Source organism: Vidua macroura, chromosome 3, assembly GCF_024509145.1.
Source record: "Vidua macroura isolate BioBank_ID:100142 chromosome 3, ASM2450914v1, whole genome shotgun sequence".
Classification (NCBI taxonomy): Eukaryota; Metazoa; Chordata; class Aves; order Passeriformes; family Viduidae; genus Vidua; species Vidua macroura.
In genome coordinates this window covers 54,992,983-55,015,407 of record NC_071573.1, presented here as the reverse complement: position 1 = coordinate 55,015,407, position 22,425 = coordinate 54,992,983, and the positions used below count along the sequence as shown (strand labels likewise).

Genomic DNA, 22,425 nt, shown 5'->3' with positions numbered 1-22,425 from the left:
TCCACCAGAAGAACATTGTATTACCATATAGAATAGAGAGAGAAAAGCATTTTCAAGGAAGATTAATTGAAGTAATTCATCACTTTAAAATGAAGAAGGTGCATCAAACAAAAATAAAAGCTAAGTATTTTATGCGACTCTATTGGAATTTGATAACCATTTGTTTTGCTAGAAAATATATGTGGACTGGGCATCTAGTTCTTGTCTAAACTGTACAACTATGTGCTATAATTATATGCTATAATTATACCAATATAACTCCCTATGGAGACACTCTTATACCAGAATAAGAGTTTTTGTGGTTTATCTTACTTTGCTTCCAAACCATGTAAGCTTAAGAGGGAAAGGGTACTCTTATGCTGGAGAAAGTTTCCACACTGAGATAGTTATATTGGTATAATTATGCATGTTTTTACTTCAGTGTAGACAAGTCCCTTGTGCCTTTTCAGCTTTGAACTTTAGTTAAGAATTTCTTGGATGTGATAAGTGTCTAAGCATTTTTATAGTATATTTTTATAATGGGACTTGGGTATTTAAGCCAATTACTTAGGCCAATTAACAGCTTCCTGGGTTGTGGATAACAATAGGATATAAAGAGGGATCAGAATTCATGTTCCTAGCTGCTTGGATATATCTGCATTTTCACCCCCCTGTGATTTTACCAGTATTCGGTGTACAGCGCAACAGGTGGAATAGTGTGTGGCTGTCTAATGAGTTCTGTGTTAGAACTTTTTGTCTGCTGTTTCTCATTATTCCTTGAGTTTTGTTTTGCTGTGACTCTAATTGCATGTATTTCCATGGATCACAGGAAGAAGCTTCCTTGATGAAGTTGAAAAAACTGCTTCCAAAAATGTTAATTGTTTGGAGAATTGCTGAAATTTATTGATCTTTACACAAGACAGGATCATAATTGACTTGCTAGGCACAGATTGTGCAAGGAGCATCTCAAATTGGATTCAGAGGAAGGGGAAGGTGCAGGAGCCCTGTTGATGTGCAGTATAGTCAGGCAAAGGGTGATGATGTGTAGAAGGTATGTTTGGTAGGGTTGATGTCTCCTGCCTGCTTCAAAGGTGGGTACCTAGACAGAAGTATTCACATGGATGGTGCTTTGAAGTTGGCCATCTTCTCCGGTTGTCTTCTCCCCATATCACCTTTGCTGTTTAGCACACAGCTCATCTCATCCCTACATTCACACCTCCCCAAAAACAGGAATATGTAAACATTTTTTACAGTATTTTCGCAGTTTCTGCAAATATCAACATAAATTACTTAGAAACAGTTTTTCTTACATATATTTTACTCCTTGTGAAAAGATTGGTTTGAAAAACATACCTCTTTTTATTCCATTAATTTTCTTTCATCAATGTATCTAGTATGTTTGTAGTGTTGTAATGTCCATGTGGTCTAGTTTTGCTAGAAATTGAGGATTATGACTTGGAATGAAAAATTGCAGAAATGGGAGAAACCTTGTAATAAAATAGAGGTGATGTAATAACCTCCAAATCATAGAAGAGCAGGGCTTGAAGTGACACTAAGAGGTCATTTCATCTATCTGTCAGCTCTTTGACAGTATAAGGCAGACCTAACATTCATGGCAGATGTTCATCTGTCCTGTAGTAGTAACAGACTGAGCAAAAAAGAATTATTTATACTTACTCTTTCCTCTTCTCTCCCCAGAGCTTTGTGCAAGCTGAACTTTACATAGAATTGGTGTGAGAGGGTATATGTATTCCTTCAGGATTATTCCAAGTTTCTGAGTTACTTCTGTTGTTTGGAAACTCTGTATTTCTGTCAAAATAGTCTAATGACGTTTGTGTATTTTTGAGTGCAATATCCTATTTTAATTTTATTTGGCTGTCAGATGTTCAGGTGTATTTCTTCCTGAAATAATTATTTTTCTGTGTTGGCTTTGTAACCAGTGTCTCCTCTTCTCTGGCATTGAGCAGTGTGGTTTAAAAACGTGTAGCATTTCATTTTCATACTTGACAGTATTTCTGGTGTGTAATCAGTTTGTTTTCCTTTTTTTATTCAATTTCTTTTTGCATGAAAGAGCTGAGCAGAAAAAAAGTAAAACAACTGTGGTTAGGAGTGTAGAAGTGAGAAGGGGAAGAATGTGTTCAAGAAATGATAGTACTCAGCAGAGGAGCTGGTTTTAGCTGAAATGTCAGGTTAGATATGAAGTGAACAGTGTGGCCTTAAGTAAAGATTTATATTCTTTGAAGAATAAAGGGAACATATGTTTCAGAATTTTACGTGTGGTATCTGCAGCTCTTTAATCTAAATCGAAGGTTGAAAATGAATGTCAGATGAATAGCATCTTTCTAAAGGGAACAATACCTAAAACTGGAATTGCATTTACCATGTTGCTAAAATGAGTCAGTGAGTTTGTTTGCTTCATTTTCCCTTTTGGTTATGTCAGCTGAGAAACATCTGTCTTTGCTGCTAAATGACCTTTTCTGACTAGGCCAAGTGATTTTGACTGAGTGGACTGTCTTGAGCCCTCAACAGCTGCAGGAAGGTGCTGATGTAAGTTGCCGCCTTGGAGAAGGTTTAGCTGTAAATATACTCAAATAGCTGTTGCCCCCAGAAATAGCTTATTCAGACTTACAGGAAAGATTCCCTGTAGCTGTACTGCTTCTGTGTTTATGAAGGTAGCGATTCCCTTCTCTTTCCTTCCAATCTAATCTGGTTGTTAATTTTACTTCTGTTCTAGATTTAGCAATTTTAGGAAGTTGGGAATACTCTCTTTCAGGTTGTGCCCAAAGGGGGCTCATTAATCCTGAAGATCCTCTCTAACAAATAAAGAAGTTGCTTTGAAGTGCTTTTAGATAGCTGTATTGGTGTTTTTGCATGATGGCTGAAGTGGACTCTCTTAAGGACTGGGAAATAAGAGGTGGGCATAGAAGTGGAAAAAAGCCAAGAGTTTTCAGGAAGAGAGAATTTGAAAATATAATGGTTTCAGCTGTGGGAGAGGGAAGGCAGTTCTATGAATATGGCATTATCAGGTTTCCTGTTAAAATTTTTTTTTTTTTTTTGGATGAGAAATACTGAAGAAGTGGATCATCTTTCCTGCTTTCATATTTCTCAGACCACATATATCTCACATGCTGATTTTTAATTTAATTTTAAATGGTGTGATATTAAAAGAAAATTATGATCATATATTGAAAACACGTCTTCTTTGTATAGAAACTGAAAGTCCCAGATAGTAGTTGTACTAAAACTATGCATTTAATTCAGAACATCCTACATGATTTGTTGCAGAGATGTTCATACCCATGGTTAATCCTACTTCTTTATTTCTGCACTTACCTAGATGTGTGTTATACACATGTGTTTGAGCTGAGATGCTCTGGGATGTTTCATAGTCTGCCAGGATTTGTGGAAGAACTTGTCCCCTTTGTTGTGATTGCAAGAAGAGTAATGAAGACTTAGTGACTTCTGCCAGTTTTGAGAAATAGGTGAAGGTTCTAGGATAAACCAGAATTTGACCTGGCTGAAACCCAGGTCTGACTTTTTTGACCCTGAGTGAGCCACATTGAACTTTGTATTAACATTGAGATACATTTTCTGGAGGTCATTTCTCTAGAGTTCTTTGAAAGTCATTCCCAAATTTCTGCAAAATTTTAAGTTTGTTTAAAACATGTAGGAATTAGAGCTGACAGTATTTTAAAATCAACATAGCTTTTAAATAATAATAACAGAAAGCTATTTTGCTTTGAAAATGTTTGTATAAATACATATATGTTGATCAGGTTATTTTAATTGTAGAAAATAAAATTCAAGGATTTAACAGATCCCTTAATATTTTGAGTTTTTGACTTGCTATGTTTGTTTCAGTACAGCTACTACATGCTAAGCGCACTAGTAGTTTTAGAATTCCTTGAAGGGTGTTAACACCACTACCTTCAAAGTGAAATGTACAACTCATCTAGTTTTTGTCCTTTTAATTCTAAATCTAGATGGAGTGTAATCCCAGGAGTGTCATTTTGCTGTTGCAATGTAGTCTTTTTCAGATGATACATGATTTAGTTGGAAACAAATTAGCAGTTATGAATGCCTAAAGAAAGCAATTTAATAAACAAGATTTTTGTAAGACCTAATCAGAATTGTAAAATGATACTTGGGAATCAGTTACATTATACAATAGAGCGGGTGTGAATTGTAGGCATGTGTGCAGATTCATGGTTTCTAGTCACATTGTTTTCTCAAGTGATACAAGGGCTTCAACCTTCAGTTTATTGTTTCTTCTAATTTATAACTTAACTATTAAATGTTTTCAATCAATAATGAAAATTCCCACTCATAAGTGTAATTTGTTCTGGTGATTGATTTTAATTTTTACCTTATCTACTTACAACCTCCCTCCCCCATTTTCTAGTTGCTTGTGAATTTTTGTTTGTTTTGCTCCTGCCCAGGTAGTTCCATGCTGCTGACAGTGTCTGTGTTGATGAGAAAGGTCATTGTAAATGGAAAATAATCACAGGCAGGTACTTACCAAGATTCTATTGCTCCAGCTCCACAATATAGGTGTATAGCTCCAGATGAATTATCTGTTTGTAGCGGACCCTTGGGCTGAGCTGATGCTGCTGATGTGTCTCTAACTGGGACACTTTATTTTTGCGATGTTCAACCAGTGTGCTACAGAGATCATAATGGAATGATGGTAAAAAAAAAGATGAACTGATTTGTTTCCAGGTAACTTAAAATTTTGCACTATTTGCAACTAAATTTTTTCAGCCTCTACAGGAAGCAGTTTTAATATAGAAAATATGTTGCAAGAGAAGTTTCTTGGCAGTTGAAGAAGTGACAGGACTTCTGTTGTAGAGCTAAGTTTGCTTTCCAATTACCCTGGTGCTAAATATATGCTTTTAGGAATTCTGCATGTATTGGCTCTAGCTAGGGGCTTTCCCCTGTTTTCTTGTTTTAATGAAGACCATTTTTTTATCTATTAAAAAAGAAGAAAGTTGAGCTTGAAAAGAGGAGATGTTTGATTAATCAGTAAGCTACCTGCTATGAAGCTAGAAACCAATAAATACAGAAAATGAGTGCTTTGCACTGCTTTTTAGTGTCCCAGTCTGCTATCCCGTGTTGTAAGTAGGGTGACTGATTCCCTCCTTTTTCTGAACTCTTACTGGTGTGGCAGAAGGATATAGCTTAAAACTCTGGCAACAGTTTCTCAGTGTGGACAGAACTTTCTGAACCTCCCTAAGCTGAAATTTCATGTTATGGCTATGGAAAAGGAAAACAGCTAATGGCTTTTTTTTGTTTGGTGGAGTTTTCCATTCTTTTACTTTTTTATGCTTCTGTATTTCAGTAATCTATCAATTTTGTCAATGATATTTGTTCTGGTGTCCTCCTGTTCGTGTCTCACCTCCTCCCCAGTTTTATTCATCATGAACTCAGACACCTGCAAAAAGGGAAGAAAATTGCATAAAGCTACTCAAGTGGCAGACCACTTTGCAGAGAAGAATGGAAGATAATATTTGACAATAGTTAGGGATGAGAGTAAGAATTGCGGGGTAGGAAAAGGGGCTGTGTTGTCTAGAGTATCTGCTAGGTTCGAGTGTTACCTGGACTCTGATTTATTATGGAATTGCTCTGGTGAGGTCAATTACAAATACTAGCAGTAAGTATAATTCAGTTTTTGAAGAGTTGTCATTTGCTTTTTTTTGTAATTGTGTAATCTCAGAACATGGCCTAGAAATTTTATATTTGCTTCATTCATGAACACTTGATGAAATCTATAATGTATAAGGCTGAATTTGAGCTGTTCAGGGGCTTATTTTTGAGCTTATCTTAGAAATAGATGATTTTTTTCAAAGTCATTAATACTGTTCCAGGTGATCTAGCAGCAGAAATTTGAGGTCATCTTTTCTCCTTTTTTTCACTCCTTTTTAAGATGCTTGTAGGGACCTTTTTTCTTTGGAGTGTAGGTTTCTGAAAGTTTAGAGTACTTTGTTGCAGCCTGTCGATGCAATTTTTCCATTTCAACATCTACAGGTTTGGGGGGTTTTCCTCCCTTAGCCTACCCTTCCTAACTCCTAGTCCTGTTTCCTGTTGCCCAGTAACTGACATCAGTCTCCCCAAAGTCCTCATGTGTCTTTTCTTGTTAAAAGTGCATATAACACTTGTTGTTATGAGAGTGAAAACCCAGTCACAGGAAGGTGAAGTGTTGTGTTCATGTTTGCATATCAGGTCAGCTGCTGAGCCAGGAATAGAAGTCCTGTCTCATGACTCAGTGCCCTAACCGCTGGCCTGTGCCACCTCTCCAGGGCACTGGTCTTTTCCAAGAATATAGTAGTGATGGGTATAGGAGTAACTACAGCAAATACAGGAGCTTTGCTTCCTACTCTGGCAGGGCTCCAGGGCTTATACACAACTTATAAGACAAGGGGAGAAAAAAAAGCTTTCTAAAGGAGCTCCTAGATAAGTTCTGTAAAGTTATGGTTTGCTTTGCTTTGTTTGAAAAACAGCAGCCAAAAAACAAAAAACAAAACAAAACAAAACAAAAAAAAAAAAAAAAAAAGGAGAATAGCTTTCCTGAAGCTTTAGGATGTGGAAAAAAGTTCCGTGTGTTTGAAAGTCAAACTTTGCTCTACAAATAACCTTAAGAGTGGCCTGTGATTAAATCTTTTGTATATTCAACAACAAACTCATTTTATGCAACCGCAACTATGATAAAATTGAATTAAATGAACCTGCCTCTAAGTAAAGATACTGAATAGCTGAGTAGCGCATTATTCAATGAATGGAAAACAGGGAGGCTGGCTGAAACTGCTGGGAAATGGTTTTAACATTCTATCAGGCTAAAGAGCAATTCTGTGAAATCACTGTATTTGTTTCCCCCCTACCTCCCCGCCCTCATTTTTTAAATAGCAGTGCTCTTCATACTGTCAGAATTCAGTGTTGTGACACCCCTACTCAAAAGTTATGACAGCAGTGTAATGACAGCTACTGCCTCTTGAGAATCAATCAGGCAATTAATTTTGTAAATGAAATGCTGATTATACAAAGCTTCACATGAGAGGCCCAGTGATTAAAATCAATTTAACAAATTGTTTCAGGTGGGACTTGATTAATAATTTGCCATAAATGCTGAGGATATATGACCAGCATACCTTTGTGTGTGTGTGTGTGTGTGAGTGTGTGTTAATATAGAACTATATATATCGCTGGGAGTGGAAAAAATCTGCAGCTAACTGTATGTACTTTTGGCTTCTGACCTAGATGTGATTGGTTATACCGTTTTGCGGGTACTCTGTCATCTCCAGTGTCCACAATGTCACTTTCTCAGCTAGCGTTCTCTCCAGCAATTAAATACATCTAACTTTTAATTTTATATCTGTGAGTAAAGCCAAGTAGTTGAAAAAGTGTATTCAGATCCATGTGAATATTAAGTTTAGGAAGTTTTTTCTTTAAAATTTAAAGTGGATGTGGGATTTTTTTCCATTTGCATCCCTCCCTCCTGTCACTTATATTTAGGACGTTGTGCATTTTCCCCCTCTTACTGCAATACTTCTCTGCAGGCAGCCTTCCTGCAGAGCTCCCTTCGTTCCACTCAGGGCAGTGCTCTATTCCTTGGCTGACGGACACTATTTTTAGTACATCCTTTTCTGTCCATCTAACGCTGTGTTTGTTTAAGAGCTGTACAAAGTAGGTAAGGGAATTTTTTTTTCTGAGTTCCAGATGGCAGCCATGCACAGTGAGTGAAGGTGTTTACTTGTCTAGGAAGCTGAGAACCTCCTTGCCAGACAAAATAGAAGGAACTGGTGTTCTGGGAGGGGCTTTGCTTTTTTAAACTTGGTTTTCTGGGTTTATGAATGGATTTTCTCATCCTTGTTGAGCCATAGCCTTGGCTACTGAGGAGGCCTCAAAGCTTTGAGGCATCCAGTGGTAAATCTAGCCTGAGAACTTTAGGTTACTATTTTCCCTTGCTATCTGCCTTGCTCTCCTACTGGGGGTTGCTATTTTGACAGTTGAAATGCCAGACTGAGAGCTCTGCCTGTGTCTGACCGTGCTCCAGTGCCAAAGCTGTTGTATTGGTGCAAAACCATCCAACACAGGCAGTTCTAGGTTCAGACTGGACTGTGGTTTGGAGTAGCCAAAGTGTAGTCATGATGTGGCAGCACATAGGAGAAGCAGCTGGAATGAGTGACCTGTTGTATAGTTGCAGATAGGTTTGCTAGAAGAACCCCTGAATTCTGCTGCACTAGAATTTGCTGCAAACTTGGTGAGGAGGGGAGTAGAGCTTTTGCATGCCTGAAGAAAAGTAGTCTTCTTTGTAGGGGCATCCAAGTTGGAGAAAACAAATCTAAAGACAGGACTATAATTCCCCAGTACTTCCTGGAAAAAGTTCCATATTAGGAAAGTGGGTTACAGGAGAAAACTGAATGTTCAGGTGTGAAGAGGATAGATGACACACATTAAGCTGACTTCAGAGTAACCTATTAGCTCTCAGTAGCTGGCAATGACAAAGGCGACTTAAGGGGCAGTGGTTCTGGGCTGTATATCCATGTCAACTTGTCAGAAACCTAGGGTTGTTTTGGCCATCAGCTGTGTTAATGTGTATAAGTGCTTCTTGATGTTGTCTTAACCTTTGCATGCACTTGTAGTGGCAACTGAAGAGGTTAGTTATGTACATTTCATTAAAAACAGGTTTATTTTCTTTGTTATGTTTATTGTGGTTTATTCTTTCAGTAGTTGTTTAGTTTTATCTATATGCAAAATTATAGAGAATGGCTGATACACAGGCTTTACAGTTTTTAGGTAGTGTGTGTTAAAGAGGACTCAGAAGAAGGCTGAAAAACAGTATATCCTTCTACCTCACCCTGCAGGAACAGTTGCTTGTATAAATTATTTGTTATTGTTCTAGGCAAGTAGTAGTTGTTTCTTTGTGGGGCATAACTTTGATTTTTTTTTTTCTTTTGCCTTGTTAATTACATACTTTCTGTTTTGAGTGGTAAATAATCTTTCTGATACCTCCCTGCAGCTGAAATCAGACGCTATGCAGAGCCTTTAAGACAAGCAAAATGGCTGTTTATGTTAAAACTCTGCTAGTGTGTGCTTCTTCATTTACTGGATTTTCTTTCACCATAGGCTTATGTTTTTGGTTATTGTTTATTGTGTTTGTGCAATTGCCTTTTAAAATTAAAATTTTAGTAAAACAGATAGTAGATTTCCTTTTTCAAAAAAGGAAATCTAGTCACCTCTCAGACTTTATTATTAATGTTAGAATTTAATGCTGTACATTCATACTTTTAAAATAGTTGCTTGCAACTTTCTTAAATGGATATTGAAACACACTAGACTTGTTTTGATACTCCCTCTTTTGTCATGTAAAAATGTGGCTGAGGTGTCCTTGTACATGTTCATACAAATGATGACATTATCTAGGAGTGGATTATCTTTTCTGCAGTTGTTCCATCCTCAAGCCAGCTGTGTCACTTATTATAGTGAATACTTGTGATTATCTTCAGCGATAAATTTGTGGCTTGGTGCCTGACATGGAGTTGAGAGCTCCATGTCTGTCTTCCTTGGAATGTCGGTAACCGATTGTCAACTGTCTTTACTTATTATGAGGTTTCAAGGCTTTGGTTTTTATACAGAGGCATGTTTGCTTCTTTTTTCTTTTTTTTTTTTTTTTAATATAGAGACAGAAGCTTTGGCTGCAGATCAATGAATAAACAAAGAGTTATTGTATTCATAGCTCTAGGAGTTTGAGGAGAAGCCTACTTGAGAGTGTTGAGTTCATATTGTTTTGTTACAGGCACAAATGATGGAGCATTACTTGGGATACTCTGTGGCTTATAGTTGCTTTAAATCACTGCATTTGCTGTTGTCCTCTTTCAATGTTTTTTTTGTTTAATCAGAAAAGCACACTTTCACTTGAAAAGTAGTTATATGTCTCATGTAAATACTCATCTTCTAGTGAATTGCTCTGTCTACCTTGTAGAAAAGAGCACTAGCTGCATGGGATTCACATCTAAATCCCATTGTGACCTTATTAAAGTGTCTCCCACTCCTCCGTGTACTGAGTTTTCAGTGGTGAGGGTCTTTGTGGCATCTTTAAATGGAAATGTTAGTTGTATTTTGGGACAGTGACTGGTGTTGTTCATATTCATAAATATCATTCAAATAAACATTTTGTTGTTAGAAATGAAGCACTAGTTGATAACTTAATAGTGGATATATATATGTAATGTGTGCATAACATCAGTAATGCCTTAAAAGTAAGAGCTGGTTTGATCAGACTGCTTCTCAAGTTATTCTCTTGTGCAAGCTGCCTCAGATCTGAGTGTAGATACTGTAACTGGAAAACACTGGCTAAATGACTAAAGAAAATGGTAGTGTATTTTTCTATCACTTTAGAAAAGGCAAAATTGAATCTCTAGGTACTTCAGGGTGAGGTGATTTATTTGATCGTTTTGGATGGGAGGAGACCAGGACGGTGGTGGTGATACTGAGTTTACAAGTGGATGTAGAATATTAATTTTTTCACTTCTGCATATAGCAGGAATGTCGAGTTTATGTATTCTTTTACACAATACATTAAAGAAAGGAGCAGGTATGAGAAAAAGATTGTCAGTTACTATTAGTAAGTAGTTTAGATTTTTCAGTGTCCTACCTTAATGGTTGTATTGTCAGTCTAAAGACTGGGAATGAAACCTTGGCCCTGTTGAAATCATAAGCAAACCTTCCACTGGATATTTTAAGGTGCTCATGAGGCACATAATAGGTAGGAACTCTTACGAAATGCTCTGTTCTCACAAAGCCTGATAGTACATGTGCAAATGAATCTGATCCTGACATGAGATAGGTGTTATAATAAAGGGGTTATAAATTATGGTATTTCTGTGGACTGAAGCAAAGAACAAGACTGAGGTATTTTGAGGAACCGCAGTTCTACTCAATTTTAATGAAATGCAGCAAGTTGAAGAGGAGGTGCGGAATAAGAAGCAAAAGGCAGAATCCATCTAGGCTTGCCTAGAAGAATATGGCAGTAAAAATAGCATGAGCAAACTCCAGATAAACTGGCAAAATGGAGTATGTAAAATGGAGTGTGTATTAGGAGTAAAACAGCACTAGAGAAAAATTGGACTGTTCTGCAAAGGCAGGAAAAGAAACAAATGGATGTTGATTACTACAATGACACTAAAATAAAATTTAATAAGTGATTAAAACTTTGCTCTACAGCATGTAATAGAAAGTAAAAGCATGGAAGATGTGAAAATACACACATCATCCATTCCTAGTCAAACATGCATGCTGGGTTTTAGAGGAATGTGATGCAGTTAGAGCAATGCTGTCATTTTTGGTAGATGTTAGAGAGCACTTGTGGAGGGGTTGGGTTATGATCCCTGCAGCATAAAGAGATTGATATATCTAATAATCATCCTGTCACTAAAAACTTGTCTGAAAATTGTTGGAACTGATGTTAAAGAAAATACTGGAACTTAATAAATTACGTTAGAGGAAACTTCAAATAAGATTATAATATGTCACAATTAGCAACTTCTTCTAAGTTTTCAAAATATCATGGATGAGAGAAAGTCTTGCTATAAGAATGAAGTCAGAAAGTCTACAGGAATGATAAAGCTAAAAAACTGTGCATGCATTAAAGCTGGAAAAATTTACATTGAAATTTTTATCTTCACTGTAATGCAGACAGTACTTGATGAGGAGCTCTTTTATCTTTCTGTTAAGTGTATGGCTCCAGGTCTTCCTCACCATACACTGTTCTTAAGACAAAATTTGTCTTTTTGTTACAGAGTTTTCAGTGGTATTGATCATGGACAAATTAAATTCCAAAATCAGTTCTGTGTTGAAGAAATTATGGGGCTTTTTTGTTCATTTTTGGGGTTGGAATTTTTTCGCCTTTTTTTTCATTTTTACACAAGGGAAATGGAGGCATTGTTGTAGAAAGTTTGGCCTGGTTTTGATGGCTGTAGGTTAAATTTTTTGAAACACACAGTTTCTGGAAACACTTTCAGAGCACATCTATCATCAAATTCAGAAGTTGTTGCAGTTGTAGATATGCAGCATTTCCTGCAATTTAAGCCCCAGGATTTCAAGTCAGGATGCATTAAATTGGTAAATTTTGAAATTTTTTTGGTTTAGTGAAAAGCTGTGGCAGAGGTAGAGTCCGTTTCTACCTGAGCAGCACACAGCTGCTTTAGATGGTGGGACAGTTGTCTCCTGCATTCACTACCTGTATGGTAAGTGAAGCCCTGCTCCAGTAGCTCACACTGGCCCCTTCACCGCCCTGTGCTGGTGGATACCTGGAGCAGGCACACACGCTGCCTGTGAGGATTGAAGTGTGACTGTGGGTTTAAAGACAGCCATATCTGTGAAAGAGACACACTTAATGGTGCAAGGGCAAACTTAATTCCAAGAGCTCTCAACTTCTGCTGTAATAATCTTTCTTAAGCCTGGGGGAGAACTGGCTCTTTGGTTTTGTTTTGCCTTGCAGAAATACATTGACCGCCACTGAGTCACTGGTAGATGTCTTCACCTTTAGCTGCACCACACAGAAGGTTGAGATCTAATCTGAAGGCAGTCAGGAATAGCAGTGGTGACTTGCCACCCTTCATAAAGACCAACCAGTATATAGGATGAGAAATGTTTCCTCACCAAGTCTATCTTCTCCTACCTTAGAGATCATAGAACACTCTACTCCTTGTTCTTTCCTTGAGATCTTTGGAGGGAGGAGGGAACAGGCAGCACTGATAGGTAGGGTGGGTCCCTGTGGATTGTCCCAGTAATTTGTCCAGGCACAGTCACTGCTCTCTCTCGCCCTCTCATTTTCAAAGTATCTCCAGTCCTTGGTCCAGGTTCTTAACTTCCAGTGCTCACAATAAGTTCTGAGTATGTCCAAATCCCTTGCCTCCCAGTGACCACAACCCCCTCAATTCCCATGTTGTGTGAGACACTGCAGCCCCTGGTGACTGGATTTATAGCAATATCTGAGGCTCTTCATCCCTCCACCTTTCTGAATTGGAGGAATATCACCCGAGGGAAAGAGGAATGGCTCACCTGAAGAGAACACGGAGAAGTGTTGTGATGGCAGGCTGGTGAGAAGGAGGGAAGGAAGGATGCACTGGCAGTGAGGCTCACTCTCCTAACACACACACAGAAGCTCTGCTGCTTGGAGGTCACTAGTCCAAAGGACAGAGACTCTTTGGCCTGTATCCATGTCGCCTCCTGACCTTGTTTCCTCCTCTCCCCTTCAGCTCTTTCTGCCTCACTTCTGTCTCCATTGCTTTTTTAACTCATTGTCCCTCTTCCTTTGTCTGGCAAATTCAAGGCAGCTTCCATACACTTTGTAACTCCTCTGAAGAAGCCTTGCCCTGCCCCTCATGTGCTCCTGTTTATTCCTCCTGTGCTCCCAGTCTGGTGACATTCAGGTGCTCTCTCTGACAGGGGCACATGCCTTGCCTTTCACGAATGTCCAGTGTCACCCTGGGAAATTAAAATTCTCTGCCTCAAAGCATGGTATTCAGGAGGTATTTTCAAGTGTTTTATGTGAGAACATAAACCATGTATTTTTCTGTGACCTCATTCTAAGACATAGCTGAACTATTTCTGCTGAATTTTCCAGAGAATTTCAGCCTCAGGCATACATATGCCCTGGAAAATTTCAGCCTAAATGCTTGAAGTTTGGCAAAGTTTATACGCACCTGAAAGTAGTCTTAATAATGGATAATGTTAGATTGTTTTAGCTGTGTAGCTATCTGCATTGTTTATATTTAAGAATTGGATGCAGAAAAGAAAATATTACACTCAAAATTAATTAAACTTGAATTTAAGTAATTGTGGTTATTGGAGATGAGACCTGGAAATTATACCATGAAACAGAAGATGGTAGCAATGAAAAGTGCTGTTTGGCTTCATGGGAATCTAATGGAGGAAGCTCAAGACTCGCTTTGAATAAGGATTTATGTTTGCAAAGAAGAATATGGCAGGTGATACACTGAACATTAAAACACAGAAGTAAACATAGATAAAATATTGTGGTCTATAGGAGGAAATGTAAGTTTTCCCCTGGGAACTGTAAGAAGGAATCTACAGTTTGTCTGCTTAGCCTTTGTGTTTTTAGTTGAAATTGTGGTGAGAGTGTATGATGGCCTAAAAAAAATCAAAATTGAGAATGTTGTTGTGAGTCAGGTGATCTGCAGTGGTTAAGGAACCATTGATTTTGAAAAGTATGAAATATAAATAGTAAATTACCCAGGGACATTTTGTGGCAAAAAATAGAAACTTCTAATCTGGCTACAGAGCATGCAAGCAATAAAGGGAAAATTGCTGAGTAATACTTACCCAAAATTAGCAGTGAATGTGGAATTTGCTATGGTAGCAAAAAAGGGCGGTCCTCTTCTGAAGTGAATGGAGATGTCATGTGAGGAGGAGGTTATAATTTCCATCTCCTCAGGTGTAGTGTGCCCATATTCAGAATACTTTATTAGTTTTGGGTGACATTCCTGGAAAATTGGTATTGGTAATGGTGGAGACAGCCAGGGGAAAAAAAATGAGGTTTGATGGATTTTATTTGCAGTAAGGAAAGAATAATAGTTCATTAAGCAGTGACTACTTTGGAAAGGGCATATTTTGGATAGGAACAAAAAAAGTAGCATGTTAGTAGTACAAACAGCAGTGATTAGAAGAAACAGGGATGGGAGTAGGAAATGTTAGTTATTGTCATAATAACTATTACATCAGTATATAATAGCCAGAAAGGACATGAAGAAGCCATATTACATAGGAGGTTTTAAATTAAACTGTTCAGCAGTGTGCTACAGGAAAACATGTGCAAAATGTGCTGCAGGAGGGAATCCTGCTCCTGGTTGGGGAGTGGGCTGGCTGGGTGAATTAATAGGTCTTTTGGGAGGGGAGGGGGGAGCAGGAGGGGGGTATCTGCCACTTTCGTGGAGATGAGATTGTGATAGGCTTTTGGAAAGCTTACCCCCACATTCTTCCAATAATCTAACCAGAACTCAGGAATTAAAAAATGGATGTCATATTAACAATACAGGGCTGCACTTCACGAAGTATGGTATTTTTTCTGGTTCAGTTAGTTCTCATAAAACATGAGGGTAATACTGCACAATGGTTGACACCTGTCCCGAAACTGTTACAGGGCTTGGTAAGTGCTGCCAAAAAGTCTAAAAATAAAACTTCCTCCCTTACCTCCCTTCCCCCTCCATCACTGGTTGCTGTTTGGATTTTCTGAGGTCTGTTAAGGAAGCAAATAAACTTTCATGTAAAATGTGGGTTATGACTTGCTTTTTGATCTGGAAACTAAGTAGCGTGCATGAAAGCAACAGGAAAATGCTGAAATGCAGTGTTCTGTATGCATTGCACTTCTCGGAAACTTTATTTTCTTCCCAGTTTCTCTTTTTTTTTATGTGAGAGAACAGACATTTTCTCAAGGTTAAGTGGCTTGTCCACTGTTTGTGTCTCTCGAGATAATATTTATGTTTTTATTTTATTTTTGTTTTAATGTTAAGGTCAGTGATGCTTATCAGTGTGTAGCAGTATATTTAATTATTTCTTAAGCTGAAATTTTTTGGGCAGATTTTCTGCTCTCTGTCTGTACAGGTAACAGACAGCCTCAAGTTTTAGTGTAAAATATATTTTAAAGTTGTTTTAAATGGAATGGAAGTCCCAAACTTACTATTCAAAACCTCATCTAATTAATCAGAGAACCCAGGGTATAGTACTTTGCCAGTTTGTATATCAAGTCAATATTTGATGTATAAAGCATTGAGAAAACACATGTATAATTTGCCTGCAGTGAGCATGACGATTCTGACCTTTTTCTTTGCATGTTTTAAATATTCCTTTGCTTGTGTTTGCCAACAGGGCAGTCCAATGGATCCGATGGTGATGAAGAGGCCGCAGCTGTACGGCATGGGCAATAACCCTCACTCTCAGGCACAGCAGAGCAGCCCCTACCCCGGGCAGTCCTACGGCCCTCCCGGCCCCCAGCGCTATCCCGTGGGAATGCAGGGCCGAGCCCCAGCAGCCATGGGAGGAATGCAGTATCCACAGCAACAGGTTTGTGGAGGATTTTTCTGGGTTGCTTTGGTTTCCCTCCTCTCTTTCTCTTCCCTTCTGACATTCTGGTAATACAGAGGGTGCAAGAGAAAACCGTCAGAAATAAGTATTTCTTGTGCAGAAGGAGGATGAAGGACTGTTTAAAACTGAAGAAATTATGTTCACAGTGTGAATGTTTTCTGAAATCCCTTACAGTTTGAACAGGATTTAGTTTGTTGCTGGTATCTTTCTGGAGAGAAAGAAGTATGTCAAATGCCACGAGTTTTCTTTTTTTTTTCCAGTTGACACCACTTAGTCTTGCATATTTTTTGGTTCTTTTCTTTGCTGCTGTTGCTGTTTTGTTCTTGGTTTGTTAGGGGTTTTTATGTTCTCTTTCTCTCCGGCTTACATACACTTAAATGTAAGATGAAAACCTAGAGCTGACATTAATACATCAAGGTTAGCGTAGTCCAGTGCATACAAAACTGTTCAATTTTTATATCAGCTGTTTGTTGTTGTGGTAGTTGGTTTTCTTTTTTCTCCTCATTTTGATAGGAGTTTGTAGCTTTTCTTTTTTTTTTTTTTCTTTTACCAACTCTTTAAAATCAGGATTTTTTTAATATATCAGAGTATATAGAAAGGTAAGGATCTTCTTTTTTATCTACTTGGATTTCACTGCTGATGGAGACCTCTTGTGCTTTTTTCCTACCCTTTTTAAGAAGGTCAATCTCAATGTGCATACCATGTACTAAGGAAAATACAGCAGTTTTCAAGAGGGAGAAATAAACCAAGGTTATCAAGAAGTTAATGTTTTGCTAATTTTTTTTTTTTCTAAATTAGGGACGTGAGTGTAGGCAGTGAGAGCTCCACACTGCCTTGTAAGTACAACAGATTAGTAACTTGATCATTAATGGGAAAGAACATTTGTTTTGTGCAACTAACCAGTCACAGATTAGCTTCTTTTTATGCCATTTATTGTTAAATATAGAAAATAAAATAAAATTTTGGACTCCTGGCAGATAGATGCCTGGCCAATTCTTGTTATTACCCATCCAATAGGACAAGATGTTAATCAGGCAGTTAATTAAATAACAGTTTCAAATATATTATAGTATCATTATCACAGGTCTTAATTTTTATTCTTTTCTGTTGTTAAATAGATACTTACTGATAACGAAAAGATTGTTTAATTTAGAAATGTCAGACTGTGTATTTGGTTGCTAGATTCAGGCAGCAAAGCATTTTGTCAGTTGCAAAAGGGAGTTGAAATTGAATAAAGGAGGCTTTATTTTTCTCTGTGTATCTGTAACCAAAGTGAAGTTATTAAAACAGATTTTTAATTTAAAAATGAGTTATTCTGTGTTACGCAGAGATGACTGTTGAATTTTCAGTGCATTTGCTAATTGCTTGGTAATTGTAAATTACCCGTCAGCAGGCAATGACCTGGCAGCTCCATTGGCTGCCGGCCCCATCCGTCTCCTCGCAGCACTGCCGTAAGTGGCGGAGCGGCAGCGCCGGCCGAGCACCGGAGCTCTTCGGGGAAAAAGGGACAGGATAATTATGACATTGAATTTTTATTGAACGGACATCACCACCTAGGCATGATTTTGTTTTGGACAGCCTCCAAAGCTTCGTGTGTTTGGTTTGTGAACCTCTAATGATCTGAATCCAGTTCTTTTCATATTGCTCATATATTACCACCTTTCTACAAAGGATTAAAATGCAGGAATGCAGGTTTGTAAATTGAATTGCCAACTTACCAGCTGAGTGGTAAGTTGTCTTTGGCACAGGATGCCACAGTTTGATTCCTGGCTGGATTTTTACTCCTGTGACATGAATATTAAATAAGGAGAGCCTAGCTACACTTGTTAAAACTGTGTAGCACGTACCTACTTTATATCATATATATATAAAATACATAATATTGCCAGAAGTTTCAGAAGATGAATCTCAGCACTTTCTGGAAATTGGACTGCTTTACAGTGTCACATTGAATTTATCAAAAGCGCAAGGCACTTCCAAAAACTTGATTGGTTAAAAAATACTGGGCCTTAAACACATACTGTGCTCAGATTTAAGTATTGTGCAGAGATAGCACTGAGTAGATGGATTATGAGGGTGGAAGTGCCACACTGTAGGTAGGGTGGGAAGCATCAATGAGAGAGATTGTTCTTATTTTAAGTTATAGTTCTCTGTTGCTCAAAGACAGCTGAGGGTGTCAGCTCTGTTTCTTTGGATGGAACAAGAAGGCTTTTTGTTAAACTGTGAAGATTTTTGAATTTTGAAGAAGACCTTGAAATGTTAAGTCTGGCTCTTTGTCAGCAAGTGTTGTGGCTTGAGGTTAGAACTATGGGACTTGACAGATTTTAACTTGCAGGCTCTTCTGCAGGATGCTGCAAATGAAGAAATAAAGATGAAAAACAACACCCTAAAGATTGAGCTAAAATTAATGAAAGTGGTAGAATTGCAGATAATTGCCTAGATGTAGTTAGCTGGTCTATGTCATATTGCAGCAGAGAATAGTGTGTTCCAGCCTGCAGCCCAGAGGTGGAAGAGCTCTCAGGAAGGGAGGCCTCTGGCATAAGCAGTAAAAGATTAAAGAGGATAAAAAAGATGAAATGGTATCAGGTGCAACAAGCCTATGTATCTGCAGCATGGGTGTCAAGCACAGCCTGCTAACCAGTTTTAAAAGGGGTATCTATGAAATGCTGCAGTCGTTCTCTTACAACTGCTGTTTGGTCTAGGCATGCTTGACACCAAATATGGAGGTGCAAATAAACCCCCAGATTCTCCTAAAATTCCATGTGGAAACTGCAGGATGTTGAAGTGACTGTGGAAAGCATGGGATATGTTCTGCAAAGGACTGAAGAGAGAAAGCAGATCCCCTAAGTGAGTTTTGAACTCATCTCTGATGAGTTATCAATGATGAGCTCCAGCACAACACACTGAACCTTACATAAGGGGCATAATTTGAAATCCAGGCAATCTCTTTACACTAATACAGCTAAAGATAAAGAGGTCGAGATATATAAATGGCCATATAGGAAAGGCAGGTTGATTGTAAATAAAGCAATGGTAACCTGAGATTTTAGCTTTCTTTTCTGACAGTTAACAACAGAGATACAGATTTTCATGTGAAGATGGATGATAGCCTCCTTGGACAAAGTGCTAAGCAGTTTGAAGAATGCTGCAGCATTTTATAAGATTTTGAGGGCATGTCCAGTTAACTCAGTGTGAGTCAAATAAATACATAAAGCCTTTGGACTGATTTGACACCTATATAAAAGGGAAGGTATGAGAAGGGAAGGTGATACAAAAAGAGTCATATACTTAATTTATAGGATTGCAGAGGTAACATATTTCTTGTCAGGATGTATTAATATGGAAAATTAATTACTTAGAGATTTTTATATTGTTAGGAAACTTGAGATTTTGTTTCTTTCCCATTCACCTTCAGTGGGAGAGGGGGGAAGAAGGCAAGTAAAAGCTGGGAGCAAGATGACCTGTGCCAATGTTGTCAGTCTTCATAAATGGAACAGAAGTTGCAACAAGGTTTTAAAATGCTGTAAGTCTTGCCTGTAAGTCTTAATACAGCTGTCTCATAATCTCATGAACTCTCTCTCCTGGTTTGCATGGGATTAATGTAATTTTTGGATTATTAGCACTCCTTACCCAGGGAATGTATTTAAAACCAGAAAGCAGAAAAATATTCTTTCAGATTTAACTTTCAATTTCCAGTATTTTAGATATCACTTGGAATTACAAAGAGATGATGTCAAAACTTAAAATCCTAATATGCAGGGATAGCTAGCACCTGAAAATTTCAGGCTTGATTTTGCAATACATGTCACTATGAGTGAAATACTACCTGAGTAATAAGATCTGATTATAAAGACAATAATTTGCTTTTCATTTAACTTCTTTTCTGCCTCACACCCTTTTTCGACCCCAGTCAAGAAGGTGATGATGCCATGATTGGTTCCTTCTGGCTTTAGTTCGATTACCCGCTCTAAGTGCTTTAGTACTGTGTGCTGTAGGAAAACCTTCTGCTGCTTTGTAAAGACATTTTTTTTGTAAAAATAAAAAGACCTCATAATACTGATCAAAATAAGGGGCTTTTTTCTCACCAGTGGTGTTGCTTTTTCATGATAATAGGATGCAGTATTTTATTTTGTGAGGCATTGCATTAAGCTTAAAAATCATATACTTGAAATATTCACTTACAGGTTTTGAAAGTTTTTATCAGAGTTTGAAGGCTTGGATTTATGAATATGTTTGAAAGAATTGAATGGTGTGATATGCCTGTTTAATCAGATGATCATTGCCTAATTGATTTTTTTTTAGCATGCATTAAAATTCCTTGTGTACTTGATGGACTGGAACAACAACTTATTGTGTAAATAGGATTGTGTTGCTATAATGCATAGTAAATTCTTGATGAAAGATATTTGCATGGACACATACAACAGCCATTCCTAATAGCTATTTAAAATGGAACATTTCAGTACTGATCATGCAGTTGCCTGAGTGCCTTGAGCCTGCTTGCAGCAAGAACAGGTTATGAGGCCTGAGCCTCAGTCTATTCTTTCTCCTTTTTTTTTTGCTATAGAAGTACGATGAGATGAAAGGGTGCTAATCACTTGTCCCTTTAACTTTTTTTTTATATTCTTGATTTGCAGAATTCAAAACCAAATTTTATCAGTGTCCTCACTGTTTTAAGAATGGAACTGTAGATATTCAGAGAAGTACTAATTCCATTTCCCCCCTTTTTTGATATACGGATTATTTTGAGGTGTAAGGAAAATATGCCTACTGTTGTCTTATATGGCAAGTTTCAAGTGGAGTAACTTTTATTTTTTTTAAGGGGAGAAGAAGTTGTAAAACCTCTAGGAATATGTAGCAAGGATTTACTGTAATGGAAACTGCAAGTAAACCAGAACTATAGGAGCAGCAGCATGATTACATCATTTAGGAAAGGGTTTCCAGTGCCCCTATTGGGTAATGTCCCAGCTTGGAAATGTCGAGTTTATGCCAAGGAAATCAGTTGGCTGTTGCCTTGGCAGATAGAGTTTTAAAGCTAGCAAACACACGTGTTTACTGCTGGTTGGCTGGTTGTGTAAGTTACTTTCTGAGGTCATTTTAATTCTAAAAGATTGAAGTATGCCAAGAAAGTGAGGCTTACTGTCATATTTGGCTCTGACCATTAACTTAAAATGCTCTGTATACATGCAGCAAGTACTGGTCAAGTGATTACCTTTTTGGTCCTCTGTGTGTATAATTGCCCTCAGCACCTAGATGATACTAAATGCATTGCAGTTTTTTGCTCCTAAGTAGGTGTTAGCACAATTGATGTTAATCTTGTTAAAGAGAGCAGACACAGAAAATAAGCACCATTTTCAGTTCTTGGTCTATTTATTTTGCAAGAACAGAGCATGAATCGATGTGATTGAATCGCAAAAACAACCAGCAGAGGACAAAATAGGGAGATGTGTTGCTTTTTCTTAAAGATTGATAGATACATTTGATGCACACACATAAGAAGGGAGTGTAAAGCTTTGATCAGCATGCGCTTCAAAAGTACATTTTTCCAGAGTTCTGTTTGATTTACCTTTGGGGTTTGGGGGCCTTTTGTTTTTCTTTTGGTTTTGATATGGCTTTTGTGGCATGTGTATGTGTGTGTTCTATTTGGGTTTTTGTTTGCTTGTTTAATTTATTTTGGTTTGCTTTTTTCACTGGGCATTTATTCGGAACTGTCACTAGCAGATTATGAATCTACTTTGTTATTATTTTTTTCAACTTCCTGTTCTGAGAAAAACATAAATACTTCTAATTAAAATAATTCCTTAGTAGCATTTTATTTGAATGATAGATCTGCTATCCTGTTGAACTTCTGTTAACCTCTAGGAAAAAAAATCAGTAAAGTAAGTAGAACTGCTGCTTCCTGGATAATGTAAAGTTTGAACCAGAAAAAGGGACAAGAAGTCGTAGCTAGTTGCCTTTCATGTAAGGTCATCTTTAAGAATGGGTCTTTTGATAGTCAAGTGTTAATAATTGCAAAGAAAAGTTGTTGCTCTTTGTCATGTAAAGAAATGGGATTTTTAAATTTCAGATTTGGGAAAATGCTAAGTACTGTGCTTGTGCAGACTGTAGGAAAATGTTTAGCATGGTTCTTTCTTTTGGGTATACTAAGCCTCATTGACTAAATTGAAAAAAAAAGGCTGCTACTTTAGTTCATGGCTGGATAAGGCTTTATGTTGTATTGTCTCCTTTAGAATTATCCCTTCTATTGAGTGTAATTCACTCTATAGAGGGAGGTGAGCACAGATTACAGATAATCACAGAATCAAATTTGAAATAAGTTTGTGGTCCTTATGATAGTTTAGCTCTTCA

At 37.6% G+C, this 22,425-nt stretch overlaps 1 protein-coding gene across 3 annotated transcripts in view; it reads left to right on the top strand.

The window, feature by feature from the left end:
* Positions 1–22,425, top strand: part of ARID1B (AT-rich interaction domain 1B) — a 325,304-nt gene that overhangs the window by 16,663 nt on the left and 286,216 nt on the right. For 2 of the 3 annotated variants that reach the window (XM_053972619.1, XM_053972618.1), the window contains exon 2: positions 15,862–16,056. In XM_053972619.1, the coding sequence (XP_053828594.1) occupies positions 15,862–16,056 (195 nt within the window). Of the gene's footprint in view, positions 1–15,774; positions 16,057–22,425 lie in introns of those variants that run through there. The other variant, XM_053972621.1, reaches the window with a different exon arrangement.